At 37.5% G+C, this 12,132-nt stretch overlaps 1 protein-coding gene across 2 annotated transcripts in view; it reads left to right on the top strand.

Annotated features, from left to right (window-relative positions):
• IFIH1 (interferon induced with helicase C domain 1) overlaps positions 1–12,132 on the top strand; it is a 55,168-nt gene that overhangs the window by 19,683 nt on the left and 23,353 nt on the right. For both annotated transcript variants that reach the window (XM_084891932.1, XM_084891933.1), the window contains one exon: positions 9,002–9,106. In XM_084891932.1, coding sequence (XP_084748058.1) covers positions 9,002–9,106 — 105 coding nt within the window. The remainder of the gene's footprint in view (positions 1–9,001; positions 9,107–12,132) is intronic.

Below are 12,132 nucleotides of genomic sequence, written 5' to 3'. Positions count from 1 at the left end.
GAGACAGATTGCCATTAATAACAGTGGCCTGTCCCGAAATCAATTTAATCACCTCTCCCCTTCATCCTAGGAGCGGTATGTCAGAATTCCCAGGGTAGCTCTGCAGGGTGATTTCATCAGGTCTCCATGTTCTTCCTTCCTCCTTCCAACTGCTTCCCATTAAAAAGGTGGTCAGTAGAAGTCCTTTCTTTTTCCAAGTGATCACAATAATTTCTAAAGAATATTTGAATAGTTCTCAGACTATTTTAATGCTGGGTGTTGTAGTCTGCTTTCTGAAGTCACTGGTTATCTTATAACAAGAAAATATTGGAAAACTTTGATATTTCTTTAAACCATACTTCCCTAGAAAACATCAGAAGGGCATAAAGTCTACATTCTTTTTTTTTTCTATTGAAACTATTTTATTTAGAGCAAGCACATCCTTATCCGGAGTTTTAAAATTCTCTGAGGGTACAATCAAAGCAAGCGTACAATCAGTTTTAGTTGTCTGATACTGTTGCTTTGTTGCAAGGGAGTAGTTATTTTGCATCGATGTTTTTATTATGCTATTTTAGAAATTAATGCCCTATAATAAAATAAAAGTGAAGTAAATGAGATTCACAACTGAAAAAAAAAAGTATTGTATTTGAAATAAGCTTACTGTCAGGCAGAATTTCACAGAAACTGTATGTTGAATCTTCCTGTTGTCAAACTAGAAAATGCAAGTACCCCAGATTGGCCAGCAGAGGGCGCTTTTGCATTTATAACGAGACTGGAATTTCACTGTTCTAGTATAATGTAACGGTGCCATGTGTGAATATACGGTGCGCATGACTATGAATGCGTGTGTATATTTTGATTTACATATTCGTTCACGTGAGGATTTTAAAATTCCACCCCAGCTAATGAGCTTACCAACCTGCTTGTTTTCAGACTTTAATACCTTCTTTTTCATATTCCCCCATATGTTCCACTCCTTAGGTTTATCCGGTGACATTATGCTTTGGAATATATTGTGGATATATTTTGCATAGATCATGTTCTGTAGGAGGGGTTTAAAAATTGACCTTTATAAAACAGCCTCCTTCTCCCTGGCCCAATCTGTTCCAGCACTTTTGTTGTTGTTGTTTTGTTTTGCCTTTTTATAGACTAAAGTCCAATCTTAGATTTGGTTTAAACTATTTTCTGTTAAAATGCCACAAAATTTATCCTTGCACTTGAGGACAAGAATAATGTTCTATAGCACTAACCTCTAGAAATTTAGAAATTCTTAGAATCTCTACAAATAAATACCATATAGCAGTTGGGATCTTAGTGGGAACGAAAAGGATGTAGCAATATTGTGTCAGAATTGCCTATCCTATTGCAGCATTGGTTTGAATTAAGATAGCTCTTCTTTACGCCTATATTTTTCTAATTTTAGTTACATTAATTATTATACTATTGAGGCAATCCAAAAGGCAGATAAGAATTTGAGCTGAGAGAGAGATGCTAGAGTTGATATTTGTGTTTTATTAGTATAGGTATAATAAGTATTTTTTGTTTATTAGCACATTTTAACAGAGACGATGATTCTAATATTAATTTGACTATCAGACCTTACCTTCTCTATTGTGGTGTGTGAATGAAGACTAGAAACTGGGGCAGTGGAAATAAAGGAGCTAGTTGGTCAGGAACCAAGCACTAAGGTATTGGTTTCACCCTCAAAGTGTTTATAATTCAGTTCGAGAAAACAAGTTACAGGGTCCCACAGAGACACAGTAATCTATCTAGAGCCAAATAGAAAGTATTAAAGGATGAGGAGAGGAGACTTGCAAAAAAAAAAAAAAACAAGGGGGGGGGGGAGATAGAGAAAGCTTACCAGAGGAGGAATGTGAGACATTCCGGCTGAGCCGTGAAGCTCCTGTGTTAGGTTTGTGACCAGAAGTGGCAGAAGCATTTTAAGTGGCACAAACGTCATGAACAAAAGTGCAGGTATAGCAGAGTGCAAAATACGTTTGGTGTAGGAGATGTGGATAACAGGGGAGGCTATGCCTATGGGGGGGCAGGGAGTAGATGAATTAATACAGTTACGTAATATATTTATTATATACAATGAGCATCATTCTCCAGCTGTAATAAACACAAAAAAATGCTATAACAAAATGTGTGCAGGGGGACAGCTTGGTTAGAGGGGAGGGTTTATGGAGGAGGGAAGGCAGAGAAGATTTCGAAGATCACTGAGAATTCAGGGGTTTCTCTCTGATTTTTACAAATGCTTTTCTAAGGCAAAAGAAGACACTTTTATTTCTATTGGTTATTGAGTTTATTGGGGGTGACATTGGTTAATACAAAATCTATAACACATCATCTGTATACTGTATTGTGTGTTCATCACTCCAAGTTAAGTCTTCTTCCATCACCATTTGTCCCCCCATACCCCCTCTCCCTCCCCCACCCTTTCCCCCTCTGATAATCACCACACTGTTGCCTGTGTCTATTTGTTTTCTTAATCCCTTCACCTTTTTCACCCAGCCTCACAACCCCGGCCCCTCTGACAGCTATCAGTCTGTTCTCTGTATAGGAGGCTTTCTATTTGGTTTGTTAGTTTATTTCGTTTATATTAGAGTCCACATGTGAGTGAAATGATATGGCATTTGTCTTTTTCTGCCTGGTTTATTTTACTTAGCATAATGCTCTTCAGGTCCATGCATGCTGGCAGGTAAGATTTCCGTTCTTTTTTATCCCATTATGTAAATGTGCCACAACTTAAACATTCACACACAAAACACACACACACAAAACAAAACAAAACAAAACACAAACAAAACAAAAACAAACAAACAAACAAAAACCACACTGTGAAAAGTTTGTCATTCATGCTCTGGTCGGGGGACTCGGTTGGTCGGAGCATCCTCACAAGTGCACCTGGTAGTCTCCGGTTCCATTGCCGGTCAGAGCACATCCCCGGTCAGAGAGACATCGACACTGCTCTCCCTCACTTCCTCTCTCTCAAAAATCAGTTTTTAAAAAGTTTATCATTCACCCCTTGAACAATGATCTAGTACCAGCATAAAGCACATGTGATGATCTCAGATGACGTTTGTAGGAAAGCCCATAACGAGAGGCACATATCCTCCTTGGGGTGTGGGAAGTGGCTGAGACCGGCTTGTAGGAGCCAGACAGGCACGTGACTCCCTGAGTCCACACAGTGGCATCACACCGTGGCTGGAAATGAGCCACGGTGGGGATATTTACACTGAACATTGGCTAACATTTTTACATTGTGGCTTCCCCCCTCCTGAAATAAGAGCCCGAATTCTGAACACTCACCAGGACACCCATGACTGTGTCTCTCTTCATACTTTCCTCGGGAGTCTGTTTGTGTCTGCTTCACTCGCACAGCTTCTCTTGAAGGGTGCCTATCAGCTAAAGAACTTTGCAGTTCACCTCCTACCTTGCTACCCCTAACCTTTGTTATTGCCAAGACTTGCTTTCCATGTAGTCGTCCGACTCATCACTCATAACGGACTCTGCCCTAGGACCTTTTTGCCTGTGTCTCTCCTAGCAGTGAATGGTTGTTCTACTGGGTGTGTTATCCTCACCACCCCGTGCTTTAATGACTACCTTTCTATCTGAGACCCAACTCTAAAGGCTAAAGGGCATAGAGATACAATGTACGCCAATGTCCTTACACACAACTCAAATTTAATTCTGACAAGAACATTTCAGCATCTAAATTTTATAATTCTATAAACGGGAGCAAGGAGCTCCTCGGAATAGCCATGTGGGCTAAGGTAATGGGAGAGTTTTTTTTGTATGTGTGTTTTTCTCTCTCTTTCTCTTTGGGAAACTCATTTCCTAGAAGCTTGGATCCAGGAGAGAATATGCAAGGTGGGTGGAGGTGGCTTCTCTCCATTCTGTGGGAACACATGTTCCCTGGCATGGAGAGCAGAATCTGACAGACCAAAATGTGAGCGTGTGCGTGTGCGTGCGTGTGTATGTGTGTGTGTGTGTGTGTGCGCACGTGCACTCATGCACACATCCATATACATGGAGCTAGCTGAAAATAAAAGTCATCTATCTCCTCTCAAAAAAAGATTGTCAAAAGAAAAGGAAATATGCATTATTAGTAGTGAGAACGTCAAGTACACTCCAGAAGTCCAGGCTGGCTCTGTGCGAGTGCCCCTGTGGGACATGTGGGAAGCCTTAGGGGTGGCCTTGGACAGGCTGGGCTGCGGGGGTGGGCCACTGGAGGGAGGGAGGAATGGCGAAGGACCTGAGGCTCACATGCATCAGGAGGTCAGAACCAGGATAAATAGAAAGTGGCCGTGACAGTGGAACTAGACTATTTGCAGACCCTGGCAGCACTCCTCTCAGGAGGACGGGGTCTGTTGGTGACCTTCCTCCTCAGTGGGCACAAGGCCCCTTGCACCGTTTCCTGCTGTGATGCAAAAACACGTCCCAACAAAGGGAATGCAGGAGGCCTCGGCCAGCTGTAGGAAATGGTCTGTGGACGCAGAGGTGCATCGAGGCTGAAAATAAGAGGGGCATTACCGGTAGGAGCAGCAGTGAGAAGTAATTTGTGTCTTACCTAATGAGACTTAGGTCTTAGGTTGAAAACACAATGTTCCTTATCAACAAATTGTCATAATGGCATTTCCCAGCAGAGGGCAGACTTTACATTAAAATAGATCTAGAAAGGCCTTCAACCAAGAGCTTTTCAATAGAATGTTTTTAACTATCAGAATTTAAACATAAATTTCCAAATGGGTTTTAAATGTTTTTAAAGTAGCTAAGGTCCAGAGGATGTTAAATATGAAGTTTATCAGATTCCAGTTAATATTTCTGCCTTATTAGTAATTAAAATGTTCAGGTTTTGCTTGCAGAGAAGCAGTTTTTCTTATGGTTTATGGACTGGTTGTAGACACTATCGCCGTAAGCAAAGCTATTGTTTATTGTGTTGTTTACTGTATTGTTTGTGTTGTACTATTTCCTACAAACATGAAGTAATATTCTTCTTCATTTCCATACAGTTTGATATGAATAACTGCTATTCTTTAACAGAAATAACCAGCATTTTCTTATCTGTTTCATAACGATCTTTGGTATTTTTCCTAGAAGAGATAAGACCTACATAAAATTTAACTAAATGTATTATGTAATAAAACTCCAATACTCAAAGCCTCTTTAAGCTTCAACTTCACAAGAATTTCAGATGATTCTCCTCATGATTTATTTCTTGCTAAATTCTCACAATAAATGAGAAAGTAGAAACTACTATTTGTATTGCAAATTGTTAAAAAGTAAAATCACTTGTGAGCAGTGGCTGAGAGTAGATCTGGAGACTGACCTGTCTGACTCCATAGCATGTACTCTCTTCCTGTCAGCCCTCAGTCTCCAATCGGCTCGATTTTATCTAATCTGTTTTAAAATCATAGGCCCATGACTTTATCCATTAGGACATCAGTTCAGATTGACACACCATGAAAAGCACAGAGTGAAACAAGATATTCCTATAGAGTCCATTGCAGGAATCCTTGGCTTTTAAACTCAATAGCTTGGTTTACTTTTCATACCACTTGAGTACTTTCTCAATCTGGCTTTGTGTGTGTGTGTGTGTGTGTGTGTGTGTGTATGTGTGTGTGTGATGTAACTTTTAAAAATGAATACAGGAAAAAAATCTCTGGGGCAGATATACTCAATGTTATAGGAGATACAATATACTTTCTTCTATTATTAAAGTTATTTCCTAGAGTACTTATATTTCTACAAAATAAAAATATGTCAAATGCTTAAGCATTTGCAGTCTAGGAAACAGACTTATTTTTGTACTGAGAAACTGGAAACATATATCCTTAAAATGAGACACAAATAGACCTCTGCTATTCCTTTTCACTTTCATAATGATCTCTAGCAGAAATATTGCAATTAATTTTATCAACTGGATGCAAGTATTCTTCGTTTGTTTGTGTGCAGAAAATAGTTTCAGCACAAATGTGGATATTTCAATGTAAAGTAAACAAAAGTCTATGGATGAAATCAGAAATATTAGCAAAATAAAACAATCTAACTTTCCTCGCAAAGACAAGCTGTTTCAAGATTGATAGAAAATTTGACATCACAGTGAAAATGTCTAGATGCTTAAAAAAAACCAACAACTTTATTTCACTTAGAAGTATGGCTACAGAGTTGTCTGCCTGTTTACAAAGCGTCGCACAGATTATCAGCCACGCCCAGTGTTGGGTAAAGGCACTGGGATACTGGACATAGAATCAGATAATATGGGCTTCCTCCTCTGCCTATTCCAGGTGTGTGGTCTGAATCAGAGACTGGGCCTCTCTGAGCTGTGGTTTCCCACCTATAAAATGGAGGTGATAATGGGCATGTACCACACAGAACGCTGAGGGTTTAAAATGTAATTTATATTACATCTGTGAAAGCACAAAGCTCAGGGACACATTGCAGATTTATTGACTAGATGAAGTTAATCCAAATCACAAACTTAATTAATCATACCCTATTCTTTTGGTAGAAGCTGTCTTTAATACTCACTAATTATTTGCATGCATTGCATTAAATAGGTTCCCCCAATCATGTGCATGTTAGAACAAATCCTGGGGGGGAAATCTTGACTATACACTAACATGGAGCAGGTTTAAGTTTATGGAATAATTGTTAGCGATTAGAAAACAAAATAGAAATCAAATGTAATTTCCATTTGGATTACACTTAGTTGGAAACTTCATGGTGTTAGATTTTAGAAAATATTTATTAGTGTTTATCCATATTTTGGCATTGTTTTTAGGTCTCAGTATCACATTTAATACAGCATATGAAAAGCATGTCAAAATTATTTTTTTGTCTCTAATATCTTGGTCTATATATCTAAGATTGGGAGTTATCCTTGCAATGGTATTTTCCCCCATCTCATTTTACACCTTGCCTTTTTCTTACAAATCACATACTCTTTTCATCAGTACATCTGCCCAAAACACTGTTCTCCTTGACAGCTCTATCCTGCACTTGCCTCCGAGCTCCTAACAAGGAATACCTCTGGGGATTGCAAAGTGCCATATTTAAAATCTCTCAGCGAGATGTACAGGTTTCCCCGTGTGATCATAAGGGATTCCTCAAATCCGAGTTTTAGAGCTCATCTACAACAACTGATAAGCACAGCATTTTCACATTAGTATATTTATGTTGTGCTAATGTACTTAAACAGTATGTGTGTCCATTGAGAATTTTCCTACAAATTTCTTAATAGCATTCTCTTAACTTTGAAGACAGATACCTCTGATTGCCATTGGCTGTAACTCCATTCTTTCCTAAGCTAACTGGGCTTACCCAGGTTGCAAGGGGGAGGTCATATATGTCACAGATGCTCAATGAAATACTAGTCGGCAATAAAAAGGCACGCATTGTTGGTAGAAAGAACAACATGGGTGCATCTCGAACTGCCTACGCTAAGTTAAAGCTAAACATAAAGGCTACACATTCCATAGATTTATTTACATGACATTTTGGAAAGACAAATGTATAGGGACAGAAACCAAGCCAGTGACTGCCAGGGGACAGCAGCAGGGAGCTGACTATAAGTGGGGGGAAGGGTTCTTTATAGATGATGGAAAAATTTTGGCTGTGATGGTGGTGACAAACTGTATACATTTGTCAAACTATATGCCTACAAAGAGTCACTTCCAGTGTGTAAGTATAATTGAAGACACCTGGCTTTAAAAATATAAATGGCTAACGTAGGAGAAGGTACCTGTAGTTTTAGAGAGTTGTATATTGTCTCCTTCCAGAGAAATTTTGTCGATAACATCCTATGTGTATGTTTTCCATCCACTTCTATTTCCAGCCCAAATGTGTGACACCCAGACTCCTTTCAATGGATAAAGACTATATTAACATACGTAATTTATTTAGTGCATTTAGCAGCTTTAGCATGAAATAATAGTTATCTAGCAATTATAAGTATTATGAAATGTTATTAATTATAAGACATTATTAACTGAAACTCTTGCCCTAGTAGTACAACAAGTGCTTGAATTTTATTTCATTTTCTAATCACCAGAATTAAGGGAAAGTGCTCAGAGCTGACTGCACCGACATGAGAGAATGTCTATCCAGCCCGATGGGGGAAATTGCACTAGCCTCATTTTAAATGCAGGAAGTCAGGCACAGAGCAACTGCAACAGCAAATGTCACAGGTCCTCCCGATTCCAAAGCCAACATTTGCAACCATCTTTCATGTATTTGCAACCAGTTTAGCAATAGCTCTGATCCTTGAGGACTGGACTGCAAACATCCTTGGAAATAAACAGCGAGGAGGGAAGTCTTCCCTCGGAAAGGTTTCCAAATAGAACTGATACTGAGAACTGAAAACAGAACATTGGGATTAACACATGAATGGTGTGCCCTTGCCACTCACATTAAGTGCAACCCATTGACAGAAGCATAGTTTAATTACAGTAAAAAAAAAAATGTATTTGCAACCTCACATAAGCTACAACTGCAGTGCCAGGCTTTAATGATATTCTTCCGGAGCCAATTGTTGTTAATATCTTACAGTTACGTTTGTTACTGAACTGTTGTTTTCATAACTAACGAGTAAATCCACGTTCTTTATTAATCTCTTTGCTTTATTCATTACCTACCATTTTATGTGAAAATAACTCAATGGTTTCTATAAAACATATTTTTGTGTAAATGACATAGATCTTTTCTTGGACAAAATTTACGTGAAGGGGGGCTGACAAAAATCATAAACCCTTACCCATTTGCATTAGCTCCTCTCGTATTGGCTGTATGCTACTTTAAGTAGATATATGTACTCGATTCACTACCCGCGGCTTCTCATCCACAGTGGAGTGTTTAAATGTAGCTTGCCAGAAACTCTTACCTTTTGTGCATAATTATCTGGGTGTGCCTTCCTTACTTGCACTGAACTGTATGTACTGTGTGCTGTAGAGGTGTGTAGTTAAAATATGTTTATTCTCGGAAATATTTAAAAAATATTTTAAAATGTTTTCCTTTGCAGAATCAGACACAAGTTTGGCAGAAGGAAGTGTCAACTGCTTAGATGAAAGTCTTGGACATAACAGCAACATGGGCAGTGATTCAGGCACCATGGGAAGTGATTCAGGTACTGCCTCACTGTTGTGTAAACCTTAACAAGTGTGAAATAAGACACCATATAGTGGAAAGCATGGGGGCTGTTCATACCCTCCCTAATGTATTTATGCAATTAAAGCAATTCTTTTCTCCAGTGGAAGGAGGTTTGGAACTTTGCCATTCACATCCTTTCAAAGTACAACTTACAAAAGTCTTAGAATCCAACTCTCTAATTTTGATCTAGTTCATAGCTTTTTGGTCTGGCATATGCCACATTCCATAGGATCATGTTATCTGGTTTATTTATGAAATCTGCTTCAATTAATTTGACTGTTTTAAATCCTGTATGCAATTTGGTACATTTATTCCCAAACAATATTTTTTTTAAAAATTAGAATACATTTTAAATAAAAACTTTAAGAGTTCTTTAAATGAAGAACTAGAAATTACATATGCGGTTAAAGAGTTCCAATTTGTATGAATACCTCTTGCATTGAGCAGAGTTTGCAAATGTTCTTGTCACTGAGTGAGAATTTTATTAGGCGTCTCCCGAATCGCCCTCCCCGTTGGTTGAATGTCCCCCCAGCAATAAATAAGTGAAGCAAAAACGTGAGCAACACTTTCTGTTGTCAGATTTCCTAACTTTTGTCCATCTGATCAATTTCAAATCTCTGTTCTTTGAATGTGTGTTTCCATTATTATTACTGAGCTAATAGTAACATCTTTTCAAAATGGGTGATGGGCCCTCATGTCTGTCACCCACCTTTCTATATTTTTCTATATGTTTACAAGACATCATCACTAAAACTAACAAATCCTTAAAAATGCTTTGCAATGTGGCCAGCTAAGAAGCAGTAGAGAAGTGGCAAATTAAGAAACATATAATACCTTAATAAAAAAAATGAAAGGAAAAAAAAAGAAACAAATTACTTTAGTTTTTATTTGTTTTGTGGTTGAGTTGTAGTAAATACTTAGAAAATACTGTGTACTTCAGATTGCCCTGCATTCTCAGAAGAATTATAGAAATTTAGATCCACAATAGGTCTAAAAGGGTCAAAATAATTTACATAAGGATGCTCAGCTGCCCTAAAAGCTTTCCAAATTGAAGTGTATCACTTCTCTCAATAAGACTTCTAAATCTCTTGTCACAGACAAGTTGGTTGAGGAAACCCAATCCATCAAATGTCAGTCCTAACATTAATTTTAAATAAAAAGTGTTGATTCATTTTCTATTCAATTCAGTCAGTGTTTGTGAAGTTCTTGTCATGTGCTTATTTCTGTGGATTAAATTTAGTTTTTTCCATGCCTATTACCCAATTGTTTAATTATGATTTTAAAATTAAATGCTATTGATTCTAGAACTCAAAGTATAATCTAACTAATATGTATCATTTTATGGGTAGTTTTAAACTTCTGGAACTAGTCCTAATTTTTGTTTGTCTATGTAAGGGCTTTTCAAGAGTATTCATTCATTCAATAAATATTTCATGGCCATCCTCTCTGTGCAGGGCATTTTGTCTAGTTCGAGCTGTTAGCAAATGTAACTGTTTACTGATTTTCAGTGCTCAGTGTGGCATGAAAGACGTGATAAATCTAAATGCAACCTACTTTTAAAAAGCAAATACATTTTCAAAGGCAAATACACGTGAAGACAAACACATTTTCAAAGGCTATCCATCGACGCTTTAGATGGGGTCAGTGCTTAGGACAGAGAATTGCTTTGCACGATGGGTAGTAGAATTCTGAAATTATAAAATTGTGAAAATATTTTCCCTTAAGTACATCGTATAGGATGAAATAGAAATAATTTTTTTAAAAAGGTTTGGATGAATTGCTAATTGTTAAACACATATGGAATCACTGAAAAGCATTAATTACAATGTTTGGGATTCTGTTTTCACCTTGGAGGCTGACATCAAGGGGATGTTCTTTCACTTGTCCTTTGTCCATTTTCTAAGGTTACATAATGGGCCATAAGATCATAGACATGGCCCACCATCATAACATGTTTCTCTGTGAAGTATTATGCCATAGCAAAATATAATTAGTGATGATTTTTAAGTTTTAATAACTAATTCTACCGTGGGAGGCATTTTGTGTTTCTGTGTCTCGTCTTCAGAGAGATATACTGCTTAACACAAAGTAGCAAATTTTTTTGGAATACACATTGGCCTGATGATATGTAGAAAGTGTTTCCTTACTATTTCAAGGTAATACCTATTAATATTTGTCCAGCTGGAATGGCATGTTTTTGTGGTGATATACTATAGGTAAAGGAGTATTTTTTCAATTTCAAACACATGCAGTGACAGACCTTTTCTCTCCAAGAATAACTCAGCTGTCAAAATCAATGTGAGAATGAAATTTGCCACATGGTGTAGTTCCAATAGAATGTTATTATTTAAGCCCTATTTCGTTTCATTTTTTTTTGACCATTTATATGAATAGTATAATTTTAAGGTCCTTAATCAGTATTTGTTTTAGAGGAAGGGTGCAAAGTAATTCAAAACCTGTGCATATTTTAAATACCATTTTTATTATTGCATTTAATGGATTTTTTCTTTTCAAAGAGAGCCAAAAAGAAACCAAAAACAAACAAACAAAACCCAAACATCTTTTTTTTTATGAAGGAAATTGGCTCCTGGCTCATTGACACGAGTCCAGTTCTCTCCTTCTGGTGACAGAAAAGAGAAAAATCTCTTTTTATTGTTTATATTGTTTATGTGGATACATTCTTCTATCCCTATGTCAGAGGATGTGATAAGGCAAGAATCAGGTTGAATATTTAGCACTCACCCAGCCCTTTTTCTTTGGATGCTATTCTCACAGTGAATCCAACTCTAATTTTTTCCATATTCACTCTATACTTCTCTGTTAAACTTGAGGACACCCATCAAGTTTCTTAGACTTGACTAAAAAATGTGGAAGATAATTAAACTATCTATCTAATACCCAGATATTTTTTGTGGCCGCAGTATAGTACCCTAGACACTGGATTCCTTGAGGACAAGGACTGTATTCTTGAAAGCACATGAGTATGTCTAAGAGGCACCCAGT

The sequence above is a fragment of the Pipistrellus hanaki genome (genome assembly GCF_964339955.1).
Source record: "Pipistrellus hanaki genome assembly, chromosome: 8".
NCBI lineage: Eukaryota > Metazoa > Chordata > Mammalia > Chiroptera > Vespertilionidae > Pipistrellus > Pipistrellus hanaki.
Note: the sequence above shows the minus strand (reverse complement) of the source record. Positions and strands in the feature narration are given on the sequence as shown.